This window comes from Macrobrachium rosenbergii, chromosome 27, assembly GCF_040412425.1.
Source record: "Macrobrachium rosenbergii isolate ZJJX-2024 chromosome 27, ASM4041242v1, whole genome shotgun sequence".
NCBI classification, from domain to species: Eukaryota; Metazoa; Arthropoda; class Malacostraca; order Decapoda; family Palaemonidae; genus Macrobrachium; species Macrobrachium rosenbergii.
Window position 1 is genome coordinate 3500793 of NC_089767.1, and position 25965 is coordinate 3526757.

The window sequence follows — 25965 nt, forward strand, 5'->3', positions numbered from 1 at the left end:
ACAAAGTCTTCGCTGAAGACTTCTAATAATGTTGAATGTTGGTCTTCGAATGATCCTTTTTTCCATAACTAATCACTTCACACCCTGGGACTCCGCTCAAAAGAAATGCACATACACGTTTCCACAGGAACCTGGACATTTCCAGTGAATGCACTAGCGAAGTCATGTGACCAGCTCCCACGTCTTGAGAATACCCGATGTCACAGTTTTACTTAATGAGGAGATGCGTCAGATAATTGTTAAATATCCTCTCAAGGATTTTGGGAGAGTTTTCCTCTGCACTTGTTAATTAAACATTCACTTTGTATTGTAATTCATATCATACTTGTGGCCTATAGGCTTTTCAGATGCTCGGCCATCCAAAGAAGTGCTGCACTAGGGAAATAGCAACTATTAATTTCCAGAGGGTTTACTCACACACCATTTTTATGCACGACAAATACCCCACTTCATGCAGAGTATGATGACAAAGGCCCTGATCACCAATAAAATAGTGATGAGGAGGTAGTGATTTGGCACAAGGAAAAGTTCGTCTTCCGGCATTGGAGGAAGTGGTGGCATTGTGGCGATCACTTCCCTTAAAGGTGGCACCGAAACAACTTGATGTTCCCCATGAAGATGCCGCATGAAGATACAAGTAGTAGAGTTGAAGATGCTCTTGCCCAGAACTCGAAACCTCGGCATGACCAGTCTACGCGCCCCATCAACGAGATGGGACCCTCGTAGAAGAAATGTATCCGATGAATTATGGCACCGGATGGAGACCTCACACCTCCTGCAGAACACCTTGTTGAGAGTCTTCGTAGAGACCACCTTGTACTCATGTTGGAACGTTCGAAAGTCACAGTCAGAAGGAGTCTGTTATTTACTAACATCTTCTCACATCCTAACTGGTCAGCGTTTATGAGTGTAAAGGTACTACTGTTGCATATATATATCTATCATGAACTAAAACACATACTGACTTATAGTTAACAGCCGAGGATTGAAACTGGTCCCCTAAAACGTACATAGTCTCCTCACTATCCCATGCTATTACTGAACCATTAAAACCACTAGGGAAAGGTCGTATGATATAACTATGAAACGACTTCAAGTTAGTGACTGGAATTTCGACAAGCAACCCCCTATCAGATACACTAACTTATAAGATACTATAATATCAATACAAATTCTCCCCAGTAAAATTTACCTGAGAACCATACAGATATGCTGCATTCAATAAAGTCGATTCTAAAGACCCGAGAGGTAAAATATCTCCAAAATTTCGCCCCTTAGAAGCAGCAACCACCGCCTTAACCTGTATTTGAATTTCTGATAATACGGATTCCACTTCTTTCTCAATATTCAACAAGGTAGTTTGACAAGAAGACAAAGCTATCATAACATCAAAGTCTGCCCCCATCCTATCAACTGTGACCAATAACCCATTTAAAGATGTCCTTAATGTCTCAAAACCCTCTCGTAATTTTTCATTACTATCTCGCAAGGTCATCAAAGTTTTACCCTGGGTAGCTAATTCTGCCGATACCTGTTCATTTCTCACCAAATTAGCAATTTACATACTAGCAATCGATCCTATGACCTTAAAGGCTCCAGTTAACAATGGCGCAGCCCTCTTCTTTTAGAAGAGACCTATAAGTTACCAGATCTTGAAACAAGAAAAAAAAAAAAAACCATACATCTATAAAATTCTATGGTATTTTGAACCTAATTTAACTAAGTATTGCAACAAGCAAAAAAAGTGAACTCGGACAATTAAGGACCGACATCCTCCGCAGTTAAAAAAAAACTACCAATCACACACCTTTAAAACCCATTAAAAAAAAGAGAAAAAAAATTATCAGAAACAACAGTACATCACAGGAATTAACCCACAAGATTCCCATTAACCTGTATTTTTAATTTTAGATATATGTGTCAACTGAGACACTCCTGTATTTTCATCCTGAACAACAAATCTATTCCCCTTCTTTACTTCTACATCCCGAAAAGGACTCTCAAATTCAGGACCTAGCTTATAATTCAGTTGATTCCTAACATTTATTTTCACAAAAACCTTATCTCCCACAACTACTTTAAATCTATTTGGCTTTGCATTGCTCCTGTCAACCATATCCTGAGTTTTCACTTCAAGATTCTTAGCAAGACGCGCATATCTCTCTTTAGCAGTATAGACTAGCGATTTCAATGTATCATCACCTGGGTGAATAGGTGATAAATCAAACATGCCCCACACTGGGTAGCCACATAGCGCTTCATTGGGAGACATTCCAATGGTATCACTAACCACAGAATTGGTGCTATGCTGCTCCTGTGGAATATACCAATCCCAATTTACATCATTGCCCACTACAGAAATTCTGAGAGCTTCAATTACCTTCCTATTTGCCCGTTCACATAGCCCATTAGCTTCTCGTCTATAGGGAATAATAGTGACTTTCCAAATGCCAATTACTTCCGCAAGACACTAACGTCTTGTTCACAAATCCTCTCCCATTATCTGTAATCAGCACCTCAGGAACCCCATAACGACAAATATATCCATAAAAGTAAACGACTGCCACCTCCTCTGCTGTTTTATGCTCCAGAGGAAAAATCTCTGCAAACCTAGTTAATTCGTCAACAACCACCAACAGGTTCCTATGGCCATAACTAGATTCACAGAGATTGGATAACACGTCCATATGGACCCTAGAAAACGGTCGGCTGGGAATAGGAAATGAACCAACTTTACAAGAAACAACCCTCGATGGCTTACATTCATTACAAACTGGACAACCTCTCACAAAGTCTTCCACTGACGTGAGCATATTCTTCCAAAAAAATTGTCCCCATATATTCTGGTATGTCTTCTCAGCACCCAAAATTGCCAGACCTACAGTGAATAATGTCCAGAACCGTAGGGTACTAAACTCCTAGGAACAACTATTTGCGTCGTATCACCTTATCCTCACTATTTCTCAGTCTGTATCTAATCTTTCTAACTAACAAATTACCCTCTAACTCAAGACCTGCAAAAGGTAACTTATAACCCTTCCTAATTCATTCCCCTCTAAGAAACGCTTTTGCGTCTGCCAAAATCTCATCCCAATCCTGTTTAGATTCTACTAAACTAATATCCCAATCTATGCAATCTCCAGATACATAACATACATGAGTACCATCTGCATCAGAAAACTTCTACTAAGGGCGTCCGCCACAACAATTATGCCTACCCTCTATATGCCTAAGCTTGGCATCAAAATTCCTGATTGTCAGATACTACCTGGTCTTTTAGGGGAAAGATCCGGCTTACTGAAAAGATCCAACAAGGGCTTATGATCTGTAAGAACCTCTGCTTGATTGCCCATGAATAACATCTTAAAATGAACCAAACTAGACACTACGGCAAAGGCCTCTTTGTCCACTACCGACCATAGCCATTCATTACTACCCCATGTCTTCAACTTCCTACTGTAAAATTCAATCGGATGGAGTCTTCCATCGAACTTCTGCATAAGGCAGGCCCCTATACCATCGTGAAAGGAAATTTCAACACTGGGGGATTAACTAAGGCATCCTTAATATTCTGAAAGGCTGATTGCTGTCCATCACCCCATACAAACTGCACATCGTCCCTCAGGACATCTGTTAAAGGAGAGGCTAGTGTAGAAAAACCTTTCACAAACCTACGAAAAAATCCAGCCATGCTCAAGAAAGACTGAATCTGTTTCTTATTCTTGGGAGTAGCAGAATCTGTAATTGCCCTGACTTTATCCTCATTCACTTTAACACCATTCTTAGAAATGACATGACCCAAATATACTATTTGCTTCTTCAGAAAATTACACTTAGCTAATTTTATCTTCAAACCCGCTGACCTAAGCCTCCTAAAAACCCCTCAAAGACCCTCTAAATGTTCCTCTTCAGAATCAGTGGCAACTAAAATATCATCCATATAGATAAATATGGATTTCCCTAACAAGCCATACAAAGCTGTATTCATTAGCCTAGTAAATGTCATAGGATTACCTGATAAACCAAATGGCATCCCGTGAAATCATAATGCCCCTTCGGCAAAGAGAAAGCCATGTGCTTTTCGACTCTCCTCGCTAAGTGGTACTTGCAAGTGCCCTTGCATCAGATCAATTGAAGAACAAATATTCTTGCCCCAATCTCAACAAATAAATCTGGCAAACATGCCACAGGGTAACAATCAGGAATGGTTTTCTCGTTCAACTTCCTAAAGTCCACACAAACTCGGACTGAATCATCCTTCTTAGGCACTGCTAACAACGGAAAATTAAAAGGCGAGGAACTGGGCCTAATAATGCATTCCTCCTCCCACTTATTAACCTCTTGCTCTACCACTGGCTTCGCCTCTAAGGGTTCCCCAGAAGTCCTATATCACAAGAAACAACCCCTTTTATCTCTTCCCTCCACCAAAAATTTTGTCAGCCCCTAGCAGCTCCCAAAACACCCCCTCAAGGAATTCTCCTACCCGCCAGACCAGCGCTCTGAGGTGTGCTTCTAGACTCACTCTGTTGAAGAAGCAGGCAAAGCCACCAATCGTGATATGCAGACTTGCAAGCTCCACAATATTTCACCCTACAAAACTTCTTAGTATGGCCCTGCCTATTACAATTATAACAACGCCCTTGGGATCCTGAACTCACAGAAGTCGTATCATCCTCTGTCTTGGAGCATAACCTCATAACTGTGGGGTCAAAATTACTCTGTGCATGACGCTTCGGAATAGCCCTGGAAGATTTCGACATCCCGTCCAAAAAGGAGCTATCTACTGTAGGACATTTCGACAAGTGCTTACAAACTTGAGAGAACAGTAAATTCTCGTTCAACCCCTTTCTATTTCCTTGTCAAAACTATTTACGATAGCACCAGGGACATCATTCAGGATCCACGCATATTTCAATAGTTTCTCAAGATTCTCTATCATAATAGAGGCTCCATTTACCCAACCAGAATTTCTCAGCTTCTTTGGAAAATCCCTTGTAGCATCAAAACATCTGGCACCAAATGTGACCAGTGAATCATGGCCTTTACGGACCTTGAAAAGAGAACTGAGATCTCAAACTGCATCGCCAGCTCCAGCTGTTCCATATGAAGCTCTCAAAAAATCCTTAAGCTCGTCCCAGGTCCTACACTTCAAAAGGTGATGACTCCGGCAACGTTATCCACTTTATCTAAACTAATGAAGCTTTTTGCTTCATTGAAAGCTTCTACCCCATCCATTATTTTCTTGGCGACTAAAAAATTCGACACCCCTCTACAAAAATTTCGAGGGGAACTGGAAGAATGCCATCAACCAGCCCAGGAAAAGGGCAACTCTGGCATTTACGGATGTAAATTTGTGCAACATTATCACTTGATCTTTATCTTCATTAGCCTCCGCCATCTTATCAGAACTGATAACCCTCCAAGTTCCAAGAACTCGACCTGATCTCAACTTCATATAACTCCCAAAGGTAGGAAGAGAAAGGAGAAAAAAAAGTTAAAAATTCAGCAAACTCCCAACACTAATGCAAATGCGACCCATTAAATTAAATTCTAAACGCCAAATGCGAACAATGAAGTAACCCTAACTGCAGATGCAAACAATAAAAAAAATTCTAAAGGCCAAATGCGAACGATGAAACAAAAATACTTCAGTCCACCCACACAAAGAAAATGGGCTCGCAGAGAGCAGGATAGCAGCGGGATAACTGCATCAAAATGCTCTGAATGACGTCACCAAATCGTCACGGCTCACTACCTCGACAACAGCGCACGGTCGCCTCGACTGCACAAAAACTGCTTCAGTCATCAAAGAGAACACATATACCAACCAAAAATAACAACCCTATCTGTTAACAATCTTAATTTCCTCGTAATATAATTCTCTTCAGAGCATACTTATACATTATTTTACCAAGTGTAGTCACCCGCTAAGCCACCAAAGCTCTAACATGCACACGCAATAAAAAAAAATACACTTGATCGCCCTTGAACCGGCTTGTTTCCCTCTAATTCCTCACTACATCCAACACAAAGAGAACACTTATATAACAATATCCCTCTCTGTCTTCAACAACCTGCACTGAAAAAGTACCTAGAAAGAATTCCCAATCTGAAAAAAAACACACACTCGGCGCACGACTTATGAGCCATAAACATACCCACTTATCACACAAGACCATTAGTAACTGATCGTGCGTCGCAGCATCTCCCCGCAAGCGGACGGAAAAACGCCTGTCAACAAACAATGCTACCACCCTAACTCCTCAAAGATTATTGGAACACGCCCTATTACGTCCTATTATGACCTAATTTCCACGTGAACAGTCCCATCAGAGGCTTTCAGAGGTTCCTAGTCAGCTGCCACCAAATAACTATTGCCCAGTCGAGAGGTAATTTCATTGCTTACCCGTTACTACAAAGTCGAGACGTCCCATCTATTGGTAGCATCGATAGTGACCGCATCAAAAGGATACTGGTAATGCATCTCTGTACTTACTCACTCTGCATTCTCTGTCTGTCTGTCTCTCTCTCTCTCTTAGAGGCCTACAGCAAAACAAGCTTTACCCAAAATAATTAATTTGACAAAATCTAACATAACTAGATTGCAAGAAATAAGAGATGGAATAAAATGGAATATTAAAGTTCCCAAAAGATCAATCATATTACAGTCTTTACACTAATCCACAATAGGTCAAAATAAGTCAAAGTCCAGTACATTCCCAATGAGTACATCTTCAACCTCTTTCTCAGTGAAACATCCGAAGAAGTCAAATAAATCCCTTATTAACCCAAAATACATAAAAATAAAGATATGGGAATTCCTCCCACGTTACTTATAAAGTACACACAATACAAGACATGCTTGAAAAAAAAATAGACAATATATAGATGGAAAAAAACAATCTACAGTTTGGGAAATTGAATGTGGTTCCTGCCTCCAAACAGCAATGTTCAGTCTTAATTGATAAATCTTGAACAACAAAGTCTTCACTGAAGACTTCTAATAATGATCTATGTTGGTCTTCGAATGATCCTTTTTTCCATAACTAATCCCTTCACACCCTGGGACTCTGCCCAAAAGAAACGCACATGCACACATTTACATTCCAGCGAATGCACTCACAAAGTCACGTGACCAGTTCCCACGTCTTGAGAATACCCGACGTCACAATTTTACTTAATTAGGAAATGCGTCAGATAACAGCTGAAGGACTTTGGGAGAGTTTCCCTCCACACTTGTTAATTAAACATTCACTGTGTATTGTAATTCATAACATACTTGCGACCTACAGGCTTTTCATATATATCTCTATATATATATGTACATATATATATATATATATATATATATATATATATATATATATATATATATATATATATAAATATATATATATATATATATATATATATATATATATATATATATATATATATAAATATACACACACATACACAATAATACCCACTTCCGAAGCTATATTTTTTATTACTATTTATACCAGAAATGTGGCTACAAAGAATTACCATGATATCAATTTAATGTTTTCAAAAGGTAACTGATGAACACTAGGGCCAAAGAACAGGTCATTCTTCAAGCACAGGTTCAGTAACCTCACCCCCCTCGCCCACCCCTCACACACACACACACACGCACAGTCCATCCCCAGTTCATAGGGGCAGTATGCCGCGTCAGTGAAAATCTGTCACGCCCTATGCGAAACTAACCGCGATTATAATGACAGTTTTCATGTATGGCATGAAGCCAAAACGAAGTTCATTTTTATCGGTGCCCTTTCGTGCTTCCACTTATTAACATTCAAGAAAGAACCAACTTGAACAACGGATGGACATAACGTAAAAGTAAGTATACCTTAGTTTTACCAGACCACTACCTTGATACGTTCCAAGTTCGGTGGTAAAGTCAAACTTGCTTACATTTTTCCCCCGTCATTTTTCATACCGTCGTCTGCCCCCGTAGGGGGGTAATGCCATCAGTGCACCTCACGGGGTGCACTGTAGGCATTACTAAAGGCTCTTTGCAGCATCCCTTCGACCCCTAGCTGCAACCCCCTGTCATTCCTTTTACTGTACCTCCATTTATATTATCTTTCTTCCATCTTGCTATCCACCCTCTCCTAACAATTATTTCATAGTGAAACTGCGAGGTTTCCCTCCTCTTACACCTTTCAAACCTACCTACTCTCAATTTCCTTTCCCGCGCTGAATGACCTCATAGGTCCTAGTGCTTGGCCTTGGGCCTAAACCCTATATTCCATTCCACTCCATACCACCGACTGCAATGGTACAACATTATATACAGTAGAAGTAATCACAATATATGGCTCTGAAGATAAAATCGGCTTTGACCTTGTATTCACACATTCAAGGAAACTTCAGTAAAGTTAATGTGTAAAGACTATTTTAAAAGGCTCTGACTATGCCTCCGAAATATACTGCCCTAAAATGGAAGACTGCAGTATCTGCAAAAATACAAAACTGAGAAAAATGGTAGGTACTCCCTTGCCTTACTACCGACTTTGCAGATACTGCAAATGGGACCCACTAAATACTCGTGGAAAGCATTGAAGAATCATTCTGGAACTGCAGTAACTCGTGTATTAGTGTTTCACAAGCCCAAAAGGTGGCATATCTCAATTTCGAAAATTTTGTAAATGCTGAAGTTTTCTATTTTAGGACAGTATGGTCTTTCCATCTGGCTGTATAAAACGTATTCGTTGCCATGCACTGTTTGCACGCGTATCCTGTTTACCATAAATGGATGTAAAAACCACACGATTATCATACAATACGCAACCAACGTTCGTGGACGGAGGGTAACTTTTCCTCGTGACTGGCATTTGGAAGATACGATGATTTGCTACTTTAAATATTTCAAAAGGATGAGTATAACAGTACATACATGCAAAACCTCATTAATTACAGATACTTACACTGCCCTAAAATGGAAAACTACAGTATCTGCAAAATGTTCGAAATTGAGATATGCCACCTATTGGGCTCGTGAAACACTAATACACAAATTACTGCAGTTTCAGAATGATTCTTCAATGCTTTATTTAGGGGGTCCCATTTGCAGTATCTGCAAAATCAGTAGTAAGGCAAGGGAAAACTGCAGTGTCTACCATTTTTCTCAGTTCTGTATTTTTGCAGATACTGTGGTCTTCCATTTTAGGGCAGTGTAGATCTCAGTACCAGCAGCTAGGTGGTTCTGTTATAGAACTGGTTGATTGTTAGAACCCCATTTTATGTTTTCCTCTTCCTGTGTCAAAGAAATGAACCATGACAAGAAAAATAATCCTGGAAAAGCTTGAAGGGGAAATGTGACAGCATCAAGAGGAATGTGTGAGAGAAAACTGATGCCGGAGTTGAAGGAAGAAAAATGAAAGTCCAAAATACATCTGAAGCTTTTTCAGACTGTTCAGAGCATAAATTGTTCTTCACTGTGTGAAGCTTTTGAGATCTGAGTTTAGTAAAATTATTTAATTTGTAACAGCACCTGATAAAAAGTGCGTTTTGTGAATCGAAGGATCCTGCATGTCCTGTGGGTTTACAAAGGTTTTCACAAGCTTGTGTAAGGTAAAGTGAATTTTACTTATCATTAACATGGTATAATAAGGTGTGTTAGGAAAATTTTTGCCTTAGTGAAATTATTATTGATAAATCTTTTGTGTATTTTTGTTTCTTCTTGTGTTTGCAATCTCTTGATTTTTGTTGATGATTTAATATTTATTTACTTAGCATTTTAAATATTTCTTAATAATTTAACATTGCAGACTTCATTTAATTTTCATTTACTAAGATTTTCTTTTTAAATCTTGAGTAATTCTTGATAATGTAAATTTTGCTTGATTAATTTAATTTCTTGATAAATTAAAGTTTTGATTTAATTTTCTTGATAAATTAAAGTTTTGTGATTTAATTTTGTTTAATAATTTAATTCAAGAATTAATGAAATTTTTTGTTGATTTCAAGTATTAGTAAATTTTTCAGATTGTGAATTCTGATTATAAATTTTGAATTTAAAAATAAATTTTTGTATTTAAAATTTTTAAAAACAGTGTTTCATTTATTGACCACCATTGAATAGGATTAATTGTGTGCATAAGGCAAAGTGATAAACATTTGTTCCTTTAGTTTTGCTGAAGTGAGTTACCACCAGGGAAACAGTGAAAGTTGTTTAATGGAGTGATGCCCTTTTACTCTAATATATTTCTTGCTTAATAGTGGATACCTCACACTAATCTTGATAAACTTAGTTTGATTTTTCTCATGATTAATGAATTTTTTTAAGGGATCACTGTTACGTTTAGAGTACTCAGTCGTAAATCTTTTGTTGTGAGAGTTCAGGTATCTTGCTGAAGTGAGGTGAACTTTCGAAATCTGTGATTAGTTGTGTAATAACCAGGTACTTGGTACGCTTCGTAACAAGATATATATAATATATATATATATATATATATATACATATATATATATATATACATTATATATTATATAAATATTATATTATAAGATATATTTAAGATACATCTTATGACTTATTAACACACAATAAATTACAGACATGTTTATACATATTTAAGCACCATACCAGCGCAAGGAGTCATGGGGCATTTCAAATACTGTTAACCTAATTCCAATGTCGTCATCTTTCACAGGGAAGACGTTCACTGGTGGTACGCCTTTACCATCATCAGCGTCCTGGCGCTTGCCTCGCGCCAGCTGTGCCTGGACCAGCCTCCCGGATGCACGTGAGTTCACATGAAACCAAATCTCTCATTTACGTCTGCTGACGCCTCTGACTTACAGGTTTCCAAAGCCAGGTGGGTTCCCGGGAAGATTAGAAGCGGATCTATAGATGATCTGGTAAAAGGAATTGGAACTGGAATATAGGATTTAGGCCAAAAGGTCAAGCACTTGGACCTAAGAGGTCATTCAGTGCTGAAAGGGGAATTGAGAGAAAAAGTTTTTAAACGTGTAACAGGAGAGCCTCGCATTTGTGCTTTGAACCAACTGTTAGAAGAGGTTGGAAAGTAAGAATAAAGCGGTACAGTAAAAATGAAGGAAAGGGGGTGCAGCTAGGGGCTGAAGGGGCGCTGAAAGATCCTTAAGTAATGCCTACGGTGCACCGCGTGAGGTGCACTGTTGGCACTACCCCCTTACGGGGTTTGGTAAAAGGAGTGCAAAATGTGCACTTAAGAAATGGCAAGTTTAGAGAGAGAGAGAGAGAGAGAGAGAGAGAGAGAGAGAGAGAGAGAGAGAGAGAGAGAGAGAGAGAGAAATGTGTTGGGGAGAAGCACATTGTGGAATTAAGAAGCCTTTTCAAAATTACGAAAATGACTAGCTTGTTCAAGAGAGAGAGAGAGAGAGAGAGAGAGAGAGAGAGAGAGAGAGAGAGAGAGAGAGAGAGAGAGAGAGAGAGAGAGATAAGTGTTGGGGTAAATATAACTCCATGAGTATATTTAAAAAAAATATTTGGGCCTGGTACAAATAAAAGGAAAACAGTAGATTATGGGCATCAGTAGTAAAATTCTGTAAAATACAGGTAGAGGCATTTCAACGAAACGAGAACAAGTCTTTCAGAAACCAGAGGGTTTTCGAAAACCAGTACATCTAGGAAACGTAAATGGGATTTAGAATTTAGGCCAAAGGCCAAGCACTGGGACCAATGAGGTCATTCAGCACTGAAAGGAGAGCAAAAGGTTTGAAAGGTGTAACAGGAGGAAAACCTCAAAGCAGTTGCACTGTGAAACAATTGTTAGGAGAGGGTGGAAAGAAAGATGGAATACAGAGAATATGAAAGGAGGTACAGTAAAAGGAATGAAAGGGGTTTCAGCTTAGGGCGAAGAGACGCTGCAAAGAACCTTATGTAATGCCTACAGTGCACCGGGATGTACCCCACGGGGTACATCTAGAAAATAACTTGAGCTTTTGGTGAAAAAAGTAACTCATGAAAAAACAATTTACAGAAAGAATGTGGACTAAACAGAAAAGAGATGTCTTGGAAAAAATGAAGAGGTTGTGGAAATATGCAACAGCTATTTACCAATATAGGAATATAAAGAAATAGATTAAGGTTCCAGGAAAAAAAGCAGGTTATGGAATAAAATAAGTTTCGACAAAATTGGGGTGTCAAGAAAAGAACCATATTAAGTAGACTTAATCGGATTTGACAGAAACAGAGAGGCCAAGATAAGAAGAAACAGGTTCAAGTAGTATCACAAAGGTTACAACAAAAGGTTCATTGATGAAATAATTATTGCACTCCATGATTAAAAAGTAGGCTTTAAAAAGATAACTAAGAAAAAAATATATATGGGCATAGAAAACGCAGCAGATGAGCCGGGGAAAATGAAAGTTGATTATGAAAAGAAATACCACGATTTCCACAAAGAATAAATAAATAACAAGAAAAAATGAGCCGAAGTTTCTTCAACGCAATCGAGTTTTCTGTACAGCCGCTACAGCGTATAATCAAGGCCATCGAAAATTGATCTGTCTTCAGTGGTCTCGGTACTATGCTGTATGAGCCGCGGTCCATCAGACTTTAACCACTGCCCGGTGGTGGCCTGTCCTATATCGTTGCCAGAAACACGATTATGGCTAACTTTAACCTTAAAAAAAAAATACTGAAGCTAGTGGGCTGCAATTTGGTATGTTTGATGAGTGTAGGGTGGATGATCAACATACCAATTTGCAGCCCTCTAGCCTCAGTAGTTGTTAAGATATGAGGGCGGACAGATAAAAGTGTGGACGGACAGACAAAGCCGGCACAATGGTTTTCTTTTACAGAAAACTAAAAAGGGGCTCTGTAAGAAACATTTCGAAAAGGAAATGGTTTCCAAATGAAACAGAATGCTGACTGATGAAGGCTGATGTGGTACAAGCTTCAGAGAAAGTACCTACTAAAAGAAAAACAATTCTACAGAAATCTTCGTACACAGGAAATCGTTATAAAAAAAAATGTAAATTTGCAGCTAATTCTTCAGAATGAGTCTACGCATTGCCTATGAAGTTTTATACGTATCAAAAAAGACTACGAGTATCCGTTTCCACGTATTAGATATTCCTCCTAACTAAAGTCCACTTTGGAAAAAAAACCGTGAAAAACATCCCTCACTTTTTTTTTGGTTGTAAGATTTAACAACAGAATTCAAGAATCGTTGGCCGTTCCGCGGCTGCACAGTGGAAAAGATAGTTCACAAAGTGAATAATTTATGACTTCTGCAGGAAAATAAGACGTATTCTGAATGCGTGCTCAATTTTAAATAATGACTCAAGTTCATATTACGGCAGATTAATCAACCATCTTGTTAGTCCTAACAATAAGCTTGATATTGCAAGATATTATTCATTGTTATTTATCTTGGTTCCTCAAATAGTACGAGTTTATTGAAACTAATACTGTCAGGCACAAAGCAGAAAGCGAATGCTATTATTATAAGAAAATACAGAATCACATGAACGGGGGTAGACCCATAAGCTCTTTTTTGATAACCGTTGTAGGGTTTTCTAGTTTGTCAATACACATATATATATATATATATATATATATATATATATATATATATATATATATAAATATATATATAAATATATATATATATATATATATAAATATATATATATATATATATATATGTATATGTATATATACCTATATATTTATATGTATATATATTATATATATTTATATATATAATATATATATATATGCATATATATATATGCATATATATAAAATGTATATATATAATATATATAATATACCGGGTGTTTAGAAATTAGAGCCGCCCCTCCACAGAACAAATGGAAAGTTATGAAGTTTTCTGCCATAGCCTATCTCGAAGTACATTATTTTGAGTTTCTATTAAGCTATTTTTCATTTTACATTTCTTGTATTTTCAGACTTAGTGACGGAGTTAGATACAGCCATGGCTAACGACTCGGGGGAAATCAGATTGATTGACCGAATCCGGGCTATAACCTTCAGAGAGGCCAGGGATGCTAGCGGATCCTTCATTTCACGTTCCTGGATAGCTAAATACATTAAAAGAGATGAATTCTTTGTTAAAAGAAACTGGAACAAAAATCCATATGACTGTCATCACGAAAAGAGTGAGAATCTTTGAAGGCCTGAAGTCCTTTCTCAGGAGTCAAAAGACATCATAGCTGAGGCAATGGGTAGACCAAGAAAGTCTCTACATAAACTGGCGCTTGAACTAGAAACATAAAGGGGAAAGAAGAGAAGTTACAGCGCTGTATATTGCGAGTTGAAAAAATCTGGTATCAAGCCATTTCATGTTATCAGCAAGCCCAACATCACTCAGCAACAGAGAGAAGACCATGCATGGTTTTGTGGTTCATTTCTTAAACATTGGGATGAAGCTGACTTTCTCCATGTTGCCGCATCAGATGAATTCTTCATTTACACAGTCAGGAAGCCAAATCATAAAAATGACATCATTTGGGCTGCAAAGTGGATGGTATCAGCGATGACGTGCGCTATCACCAAGTTGTGGAATTTCCTGAATGTTTGGTAATTTTTCTCTGTTTCACAGCCAAATGGTTAATGTGGATCATCAAAGAAAAAGGACAGTCATGAAATGGCGAATACTTCAGAGAAACTGTGCTTACTGGTGGAGTATTTCCTTTCCTCAAAGATCCTTAAAATGTGTTATCTGTTGAAGAAGTCACATTTTTCCATGATAAGGCACCATGTTTCAAGGCTCTTCCGACACAGGAGCTGCTTTGAAACAGCGGTAACGGTTTCTTCTCGTCAAGTGAATTTCCAGGTATCTCCCCTGGCCTTAATGTGTGTGAAAACATTGGTAGTATCTTAAAGGATCATGTTGAAGCGCACACAGTGAACTATGATGGCATACCAAGCCTTGACGACCTGCGAAGAGAGGTGACCGAAGTTCTCAGGGAAATGGAGTTTGAGTCTCAGCTTTTTTGCAATTTGCTGAAATCATGCACCTCAAGAATTCAGGCTGTGGTACAGGCAGATGGAGGCCAAACAAAATATTAAATACTCAGAGAGAAACTTAAATAAATACCTGTTCTGAATTACTTTTGCTATTGTCCATATCAACTTTAGTTTATTATATATAAATAAATAAATAAATACATATATATATATGTATGTATGTATATATATACATATATATATGTAAATATACATATCTATATATATATATATATATATATATGTATTTTTATATATATATATATGTATATATATATATATATATTATATATATATATATATATATTTATATATATAAAAAAATATGTTATATATATTTATAATACTTTTAATTGTGTATGTTGAATGCCCCTTTTTACCATTATAACTGTAGATGTTTTGATGATGTGACCACGAGTCAAGAAACGTGTCGACAATAAATGTATGTACTGGATCTGTATGTGTTCCTGCGCAGGAGGGTGCAGGAACACATACAGATCCAGTACACACATTTAATGTCGACACGTTTCTTGACTCGTGGTCACATCATCAAAACATCTACAGTTATAATGTAAAAAGGGGCATTCAGCATACACAATTAAAAGTATAAAAGTAGACATACACAAAACATAAGAAAACTTAAAATGGAAAATCAGTTAAACTTAAACAATCACACTTAAATACATTTACACATCAAACAAACTAATAAAACTTAAAATGAAGTTAATAAAAAAAATTTAAATAAGCTTAAAAGGGAGAGCAGAATGCGCACCTCTCACGGTGAGAGAGGAAAACACACTAAAAGATCGCAGCATAAAAGCAGAAGAAGGAGGCGGACAAATATAAACAAACAATTGAGTCACGCCATGAACAGGGAACAGCCGATGATTGACAATTTAACGTCGGTGCAATTCTTTTGATATTCAGACTTTCCAGGAGAAGCAGTTCTCCAGGTTCCTTAGCTTGGCCAATTATTCAGAAGTTGTCTTATTTTATTAATGTCTTGCAACCTCTGGCACAGGATCTTATATTTGAAAGTTCGGGATTAGACAATCTGCAACCTGTACGATACCTCACACCCATGTGAGAATGGGCCCTGACCTTGAGGAGACCCCGAGCCGAACCAACGTAATTTCCGGAACTACATCCGGGGCAATTGTACCGAGAGTCCGAGACCACTGAAAGAGAAGGCCTGTTCGATGAATTGTGACGTAAGCAAGGGTGGTCCGAGTCGGTAGCACTGACTACGCTGCCAGACGAAAGAAATGTAAACAAAAGTCACTAAAATAGACCATTTGTTGCTTGCCAGTTATTGTAATAAGTTAATTTACTTACTTTTCTCGTCTGCACTTTTCTCGTCTACTAACTCGGTTTAGATCATACGGAATTACAGTTAAAAAGACGGTTTATTCTATTAAAAAAATTTTATATATGCAAATGAAATAACAAAAAAGACGGTTTATTCTACTATATATGCAAATGAAATAACCTAATTATTATCTTTTACATAAAGCTATTATTTGGTAGTTAAAGTTTCTAACTTTCACTTTATATTTAAGTTTTTGTTGGCTACAATATAGTTATTTTCTTGGGAATAATAGTTATTCAATAACCTTCATTAGGTATTTGAACAGCATATTTATTACTTAACCTTTGACCTTTAAATGGGGATTTTACATTCATCATTGTCCATGAATTGTAAATAAAAAAAAACTTACATTCCACAGCTTCTGAATAAAAAGGGAAACAGTGATTTTTCCCCAGAGTTAGTAAAGCTTGAATGAGATACTCACTGAATATTTGTAAAACTAAATGGGCATTTTGTTTCTCAAAGGCAGAGGAGGAAGAGAAAACTGTTCATGACAGTTTATATGAATGTTTCAAAAGTAAATCATCTTCTATCTCATGAAGTTTTATCAAAGAGCTGAATGGTGCATAATGAATTTAATTTTCTAAAATATGATTTCCATCAAAGGAGAACCGTGGGGACTTCATTGTTTTATTTGTGTCTTTCTGGCCAAGCCAATTATTCTCAACAAATGTACTGAATTTCCGACTTTACAATCAAAATATGGTTTCAAGTGAGTTTCATCCACAATCAGTATCACTGTTTTGTCATTGGGTAGTAACGATTTACATTTATTCTTAATGTACATCAGAAAATTTGAGTCATTTTGTTCTGATGCAGGGTAAACTGTTTGTAAACAAACTCCTGATGGTAGAGTAACTCTGTAATATTTGGAATTTCATATCTCTCAGGAGTCTATAACTTTGAGGGGAACAATTACAAAACAAAGAAGACAATATTACCAGCTCTGATGAATAATCAAACTTATTCAATCATTAACTGTAGTTATTCAAATACGAATTTCAGCACAGGCAAGTGTTTGAATGGCTGATAATCTAAAATTATTGCCAAAAATGAAACCATAATTTCATAACAGTAATGCTATTGCAGGTTTTCGAAATACACTCAGTAATGTCAGCTCTTTGGAAGTTATTCAATATCTGCTCAATGATATCCGTATCATGAACCTCTGTAGGAATCTTTAAATCTCCTAAGTGACGCACTTCAGCGACATGAACAAACGCATGTACTGTGCAGTTAGCCTTAACTGTAGGTAGGGTATTGTCAAGTACATTATGCTATCTCATTAATCTGTACTCAACTGTTACCTGTGGAAGAGGAAAGATGGTCTTTTAATATCTGTATGACATGCAGATAATATGAGCATTAAAACATTGTAATGCCATGAGGTTGGGTTAGTTATCGAAATTCCTTCTGTAGGCTCCTGTTTTGTACCTGTACTGTAACCCTTAGAATACCCGGCCAGTCTAATTTTATTCACCTTAACCAATCTAGGTCCAATAAGGTTTGTCCCTTACCTTTGACTACTGTCAATGGTTAACTTGCCTATTTCCAGATCACTAAACTGGACTTCTACTTGTGATGAACCTATAACTTCTATGTCTGTGCCATTTCCAAAGCTCTTGCTGTTTGACATAGGCTACACTGGGAGTTCTTTGACATAAGCTAGCCTATATTAGATTCTGTTAAGTTTAGTTTATATGAATTCCTACTAAAATTCACTCTGGGGTAAACCAGTCTTTCTTTATATTGCATTTTACCTTGTTGCTCGCTACTACCTAAATCCCTTTTTCAGGCTACAGCTCTCTTAGGCTATACCTGGGTGTAGGCTATACTTGCACAGGCCTAACTTTTGTTACCTTATCGGACAAACCTAACTGTAGCATTGTTAGTTTGCGCTCCCGATGTGGCGTAACGCTGGTTCCAGCGTGATGAACACAGACTTTGTATTGCAGTCGAAAGTTATCCTAATGTGGAATGGAATGGAATAAAAAATTTGGTCTTGAAGCCAAGCGCTGGAATCCGAGGGATTATTCAGCGATAGTTATGGTAATGTCATCCAAAGACAAAAGTCAAATACCTGTTGCAGTGAACTTATTGATGAGTTTACCTACTCACCGTAGTAAGTTCGTCCAATAAAACAGATAAGATATATCCATGGCACGCTACTTCATTATGCCATGTAAGTTTTACGGTCCGATTAAAAAATAAAACAACGGAACCACGAGATAACCTCGTACGCAAGTGATTTACGGGGAGGAAGCTAGAGAGAGAAAGAATCGCCACGTCGTGACGTCATATCCGACGTCATCAAGGGACAGAGCCGATCCTTGAAGGGGAAACAAAGAACCAATAGTTTTAGGATTTTTTGTATTAGTTTAATGTTCAGAACAAGTTTTTCAATAATTTTAGCAGACGGCTTAGCAAAATTTTGATTTTAGGCAAAAAACAGAATCTTGCATATATAGTAAGTTTAGGTACATTCCATTCAGGCATTAAGGGTGCAAGTTTTTTATCGAGAACTTTCTTAATAACCTTAAGTACTACACGTACAGGGAAACGGTTGTTATGAAAGTACTAGTAGCTTAAGGAAGAGAATTTCAGAATGCAAAGAAAGCCAATTAGAAGTTAGAGATAGAGCCCGATGTACTAAGATATGGACAGAGAATTTTAAAATCTATAAAACAAGAACTATAAAAACTTGAGCCGAGCCCAGTGAATGTACTTTTCCTAAAAATAGTCGTATTAAAATTATCATTATCTTTTGCAACTAAAACATCAAGGAAAGCCAACTTACCGTCTTCTTCCTTTGCAATAGTAAGATTAATGTCATTGTGAAAGTTGCTGGCTAGGTTTAAATATCTATCAGCATCATATTCATTTTTCAATAGAACGAATGTATCGTCCATGTACCTGGCGTAAAATAAGGGACAGAAGGACAAGGGGCACTCCTCCATGATGTGCTCCTCCAGGGAGCACATGAAAATATTGGCAAAGGTGGGGCCGAGAGGAGACCCCATCGCCATCCCATCGATCTGTTTAAAAAGCTGGTTATTGAAAACAAAGGCGGTGTTTTAAAAGATTCACAACTGAAATTACAATATATAAAATCAGGAGTGGGGGAACAATTTGGTAAAAATAAGATCAATGGTCTCCTTCACAGGAACGTTAGTAAAGAGGGATTCAACATCTAAACTGACCATAAACAAACCAGAATCTTGTGAGAGGACTTTCGTTTCAAAATCTTCGGAGTTTCTTGAGGTATATCCATTCCGGGTCAACGGCTCCAATCAGGGTACCAGAAACTTAGCAAGCTTGTAGTTGGGAGTACTGAAGGAGGCTAGGAAAGGGCGTAGTTGAACCCCTTGTTTGTGGATCTTAGGCAGGCCGTGCAGGATGCCAAATGAGGATCCGCTGGAGAAAAGATCGTCATAAATTTTCTCATTGATTATACCTTGCGTTTTGAAAGACCGTAAAAACGTATTAATCTTATCTTCTATCCGGTTAATTTCTTGATAGTTGGGTTGCCCAATTTTAGTGAATTTAGTGGGATCATCGAGTGTACTGTAGTGTTCATTTTATTTAAACAGTCAGCTTTATCTAAAATAACTACCGCTCCACCCTCCTCCGGCCTAAGTACTGTAATATCTTCACGTTTTGACACATTCTTAAGCAGTTCATAATCCTCTTTCTTGAAAATTTGGCAAAAGATGAGAAATTACCATTTGTTCTTTTTGTAGGCGTGAGATATCTTAACATAGATCGTCTTTTAAATAATAACATTTCCAAGGGAAGAAAAATTGACAGACTTGGCATATAATTAGGCAAGCAGAAGTCTAACCCGAATGAGAGGAGAAATTTTTCCTTTTTTTAAAGTACATACTGTGATAAATTAAAAACGGTACTATAGTGATTATGGAACTTAGGAAGCTGGCCAATTTCCTGGCATGTCTGTTTTGTATGCCATTTAAAAAACTCTGAAAATGAACCTATCAATGATGGAAAGAGAATCGAATACCTCAGACCTAATGAATGACTAATGTTTGCACGATCTATCGTACTCCTTCTGTTTACAACCAACTCGGTAATTAAGAAGGTATTTAGTGGTGTCGTCGTAAGAGGAAGAAGGGTATAAAGACGTCTTATACACTTTAAATCTGACAAAATTTGGAACAACGTCATTAATTGTACAGTGCCGGAGAAAATCCAAACCCAGGTTGTTTTTTCCTTTCTTCTACATACTTTCTCCAATCGTCGGCATTTCCGTAAAAGGTCTCGTCCATAGCGAGAAATAATTAGCTGTTGGATTGTGGTCTGTCCTCCAGAGCGAAGTTTGAAGATGAAAAGAAAGGCATGAAAAAGGTGCTTCATATCCTAGCGTAGTAAAGCGAGGATGTCACAGGGCGCCAGACATAATCAACACATCGGAGAGCCCATAGTAGGCAGAAGAAGGGCGCTGGAACCCACACAGATCCAGTCCATATATTTATTGTCGACGCGTTTCTTGACCCGTGGCCGTGGTCACGTCATCAGGACATCTACAGTTATAATGTAAAGTTAAGTATATCTTAGTTTAACCAGACCACTGAGCTGATTAACAGCTCTCCTAGGGCTGGCCCGAAGGATTAGATTTATTTTTACGTGGCTAAGAACCAATTGGTTACCTAGCAACGGGACCCACAGCTTGTTGTGGAATCCGAACCACATTATAGCGAGAAATGAATTTCTATCACCAGAAATAAATTCCTCTTGTTCTTCACTGGCCGGTCGGAGATTCGAGCTCGCGACCAACTGAGTGGTAGCTGAGAACGGAACCGGCTCACCCAGCGAGGAACTAGTTAGTAAAATGGGGCATTCAACATATACACAATTAAAAGTAAAATTGCACAAAACATGAGAAAACTTGCAACGGAAAATCAGTTAAACTTAAACAATCACACTTAAATACATTTACACGTTAAAAAACTAATCAAAGAAAACTTGAAACGAACTTAATAAAAAACTGGACTTAATTAAAAAAAAAAAGTCTGAATATCAAAAGAATTGTACTACCGACCCTAAATTGCCAATCATCGGCTGTTCCCCTGTTCATGGCATGACTCGGTTGTTTGTTTATAGTTGCCCGCCTCCTTCTACTGTTTTCATGCTGCGTTCTTTTCGTGTGCTTTCCTCTCTCACCCTGAGAGGTGGGCCTTCTGCTCTCTCTTTTTTTTAATTCTTTTTTATTTAGTTCATTTTAAGTTTTCTTCTATTAGTTTTTTTTAATGTGTAAATGTATTCAAGTGTGACTGTTTAAGTTTAACTGATTTTCCATTTTCAGTTTTCTTATGTTTTGTGTATGTTTACTTTTATACTTTTAATTGTGTATGCTGAATGCCCCTTTTTACATTATAACTGTAGATGTCCTGATGATGTGACCACGGGTCAAGGAACGCGTCGACAATAAATCTATGCACTGGATCCGTACGTGTTCCCGCGCTCTTCTCCTGCCTACTATAGTGCCCTCTGATGTGTGAATTTCATATATATATATATATATATATATATATATATATATATATATATATATATATATATATATATCAATATATGAGCCCATAAAACGCCTAAATGTAGAAAGGTAATGCTATATTTCAGAGGCCAAGTCTCTCTCTCCTAAGGCAAGTTGGTCTCTGAAACATAGCATTAACCTTCTACATTCTGGCGTTTTATGGGCTCCTTATATTAGATGGAATTCTGTTTTAACAGAAAATATTTCAGTCAAATATTTATAAAATATATATATATATATATATATATATATATATAATCTGATAAAAGTAATCTTTTTTTTTTTTTTTTTTCAGTGCCTTAATGAAAGTTTGGACAGCCAAATGACACGCATGCATTTGCACTTCAATAATGAGCAAATCAGAAAACCATACAGCGTTCATTAAAAAAAGAGCGTATAGGTCTGCCCCGTTCATGTGATTCTGTATTTCTCATAACATCTTTCATTTGTCTCTGTAGCATGTTTAGTGACTGCCTTGATTGTTGCTGCAATATAGACTTGACTCATTATTTGAAATTCATTGCGTATGAGAATACGTCATATATATATATATATATATATATATATATATATATATATATATATATATATATATATATATATATATATATATATATATATCAGGTTGCGCCACTGCAAAAATCCCGGCAGCCCTTCAGCCTAGCGGTCCGAAAAAACCCTAGGTTCTGTGGAAGAATAGGTACTACCCCCAGCCCTTGGGCTGGAGAGTTAAACAGTGGGTCTAGCGACACACTGGCCACATGTTACACGCATTGGGGCCTGTCCCCCACTGGCTGTCGGCCTAAGAAACAGGAGATCAGCGCCTGCCCTATGAGCCTACAGAGGCCCGGGAGAACTTTAACTAATATATAATATATATATATATATATATATATATATATATATATATATATATATTTACATTTTGGATCAGATAATCCAAGCTTAACGATTTGTACTGAAACTGTATGTCACTACTCTCTAGCCATCTCCTTCCAAACCTGACAAAATCTCTTCCTCTCACCAGGTGGGACGAAGTCCACTTTGGAACATTTGCAAACCATTACATCAACCGTACTTTCATCCACGACGTTCACCCGCCCCTGGGAAAGGTGAGTTCTTGGTACTATTCTGCCTATTTATCTTCAAGCCAAAAGAATCATTTGGTCAAATATGACAAATTTCAAGTATTTTTATGCGGGTGTTTGAAAGTAAGACAAATTTAAGATCCCTAATTAAATAAGAATAAGGGACACGCAGTAAATTCCGTTACGTGAAAAACAATTTGGATAAAAATCGTAAGCGTCCACTTTCTCTGTATGAAAGATAAGATTAATAAAAGGAGAACCATTTTATTGACTGACGTATACCTTGATTGCAGATGCTCATAGCAGGGATAGCAAAGCTGACTGGCTACAGAGCATCTTTTGATTTTCAAGCTGGCAATGTTTACAGTTCAGACTTCAATTATGTTGCCGTCAGATCGGTACGTATGTTTATTTCGTTATGTGAGTGTATATGTTTAATTGTCTGTCAGATGTATGTATGTGTCTATAAAGAAAAATAATTTATTCATTACTAATCCCAGAGGATTAAAGATAAATTCTGATGGGTAATATTACGAGGTTAAGGCAGTGAGCCTAGGGGAAAATTTCTTACTGTACACTGGCGGACGAAAACATCTCTGATTTTCCCACTCTATCTGCCGACCGATCGAAGGCAGGAGTACTAATTCTGCTAATAAAACCATGACTACTTTTCTTCTTCTTCATCAGATGATAGCCATCCTCGGAGCATCTTTAGTCCCGCTAAGTTTCCTGGTCGTTTGGGAAATATCGTTCAACCTTAACGCCTGCGTCATCGCTTCTGTTTGTGTCCTATCGGGTGAGTCAGCCTAGTTTACTAGGAAAAAATTTTAGCGACGAGCGACGATTTGGAAGCGGTGTGCATAGGCTATGTGAGAATATAAGGTGACGTCACAACAGCTGCGAATTTCTAGGGCGGAAACGATGCTCTTAGTTATCTTTATTAGTCGGGGAGCACCATGGATAATTTAGGGCAAAAGTGCAATTTTATGCTGTCAAAGGTTTCATTGTTGGTTATGAAAGTTCAATCCTAGTAGAATAAGATTCAAGAGGGCAACCTTCTGAAATCGGTGTCGGTCACTCTGAAAAATGGCCATACATTCAGGTACGTAGGTGTCCAATCAGTCTCCAGACGCAACTCCCCAGTCATATCATATGTTCATATCCATGCTTCTAATTGACATATAAACATGATTTTGGTGTCTAAATATATGTTTTCAGGGTCAGGGAATCTTATGGCACTAATTTCATAACGACTGGATAGCCCACTTTCGCAGAATCAAGGATGGCCTCCTGGCAAATCTTTAAATCGCCACGTGTTGCACTTTTTCTAGTCCTATACACTGATTATTTTTTTAATTTATTTTTTGCCAAATATACATTTAAGTAAAAGATGAATGAAGCTATTTATATGACTGATGCTAAAGTGATGTTATTATTTTTACTTGTCTGCATTAATGTGTGAAATATATATTGGGTAGTAAGAACCTTTTCATACCAAGCAAATCATCTGATTCCAGCATACTAAGCAGTCAATGAATAGTATATATATATTTTTTTTTCTATTTAAGACATTTATCCCTGTATGATAACTTTATGTATTGTGACACCTGGGAATATTTATTTAAAGTAACAAGCGAACTTAATAAAAATAAAGTAAAATCATGATAATGGTCAAAATCACCTATTAAATGTTGTAATACTATGAGTCTATGCAACGTTACATCATTGCTAAAACATACTGCTGTATTTTCAGAATTATACAAAATAAAATATGCATTTTTATAAATCAGCATTACGTTCATTTGATCTTCCTCTTGAATATCAAGTGATGCTAATGTCTGTTCTTGGTAACATTTTTCAGTTTGCCCTTGACATCGACATGCTGCCTAGCAAGACACGTTTTGCTTTTTGGCAGGAACACTTCTTCTTATACTGACCCTTGATGCATTTGCAGCCGTTGAACTTATTAATGGCCTCAAGATACGATGGCAGAAGCACTGGTAATGGCTTAAGTCGTTCATCTAGCTCATCTACTTTCCAGCCATACATCAGCACATTACGGAGACTGGGAACTGGTAAACGACTTCTTTTCTGCACTAATGTCGCAAGCAAGCTGCGCTGTAGATGAAGTTGAAATTTCAGTTATTCCATTTTCTCCACATTCACCCAACACTTGAGCGTTAAGTCTATGTCGAACATTAAGCATCTTTGATTTTCCTACACTGAAGAGGCTGCAGGAATCACCCTTACCAGAGAAGGCGTAGAGGAAAGTTGAAGCTTAAAATCGTCTGTCCCTAGTACAGCAGCAACTTCGTGAATAGGTATCCAACAATTGTCTGCCTTTTGAATCCACAGCTGAACATCCTTCAGTAGTGTGTTTGAGTAACTGAGTAGGATGACCATGATGTCAGTATCACTGCCATATACGACTACTCTTTTGACTCCTAAGTGTACAGCACTGAATATAGCATGTAGGGTTATTCGTGTGTCACATTCTTCCCGTGTTGAGCTGAGGAGTGGAACTACCACACAACCATCGGAAATGACCCGAATCTTGTTAGCTCATCAGTGAAACCTCCAGATATGTACAGAGGAATGCATGAATTGTGGGTTATGGGAGACTGTTACCACTGTTCACATATGTAAGTCAATAGTTTTGATTGATTTTTTTCTGATGACAAATTCCTTGAAGGGAGGTGCATGCAATGCACCTGCAGTTTCATACTCTTTTTGTGGTTTTCCAATATTTTGTTGTCTTTGGAGTTCACAGTCTTTAGTTGATAACAAACGGTCATCTCCATCACCAGGGAAGTGTATGCTATTACAGTGTGGAGGCATTAGTTTCATCAGCTTTTTCAATATTCTGTCTTGGTACTGCTGAAATGTTCGCCTTCGATGAATGCATGTCTCTGTAAGAAGTAAACAGCCTCAACAATCAAGCAGTGTGGTTCATCAGCTTCTGACA

The 25965-nt window shown here is 37.5% G+C and overlaps 1 protein-coding gene across 1 annotated transcript in view; it reads left to right on the top strand.

The window, feature by feature from the left end:
• Positions 1 to 618: 618 nt before the first annotated feature.
• The window catches only part of LOC136853232 (protein O-mannosyl-transferase 2-like), a 74193-nt gene continuing 48846 nt past the window's right edge, over positions 619 to 25965 (top strand). Inside the window, exons 1-4 of the mRNA XM_067128608.1 lie at positions 619 to 722; positions 22940 to 23024; positions 23294 to 23398; positions 23688 to 23796. Coding sequence (XP_066984709.1) covers positions 619 to 722; positions 22940 to 23024; positions 23294 to 23398; positions 23688 to 23796 — 403 coding nt within the window. The remainder of the gene's footprint in view (positions 723 to 22939; positions 23025 to 23293; positions 23399 to 23687; positions 23797 to 25965) is intronic.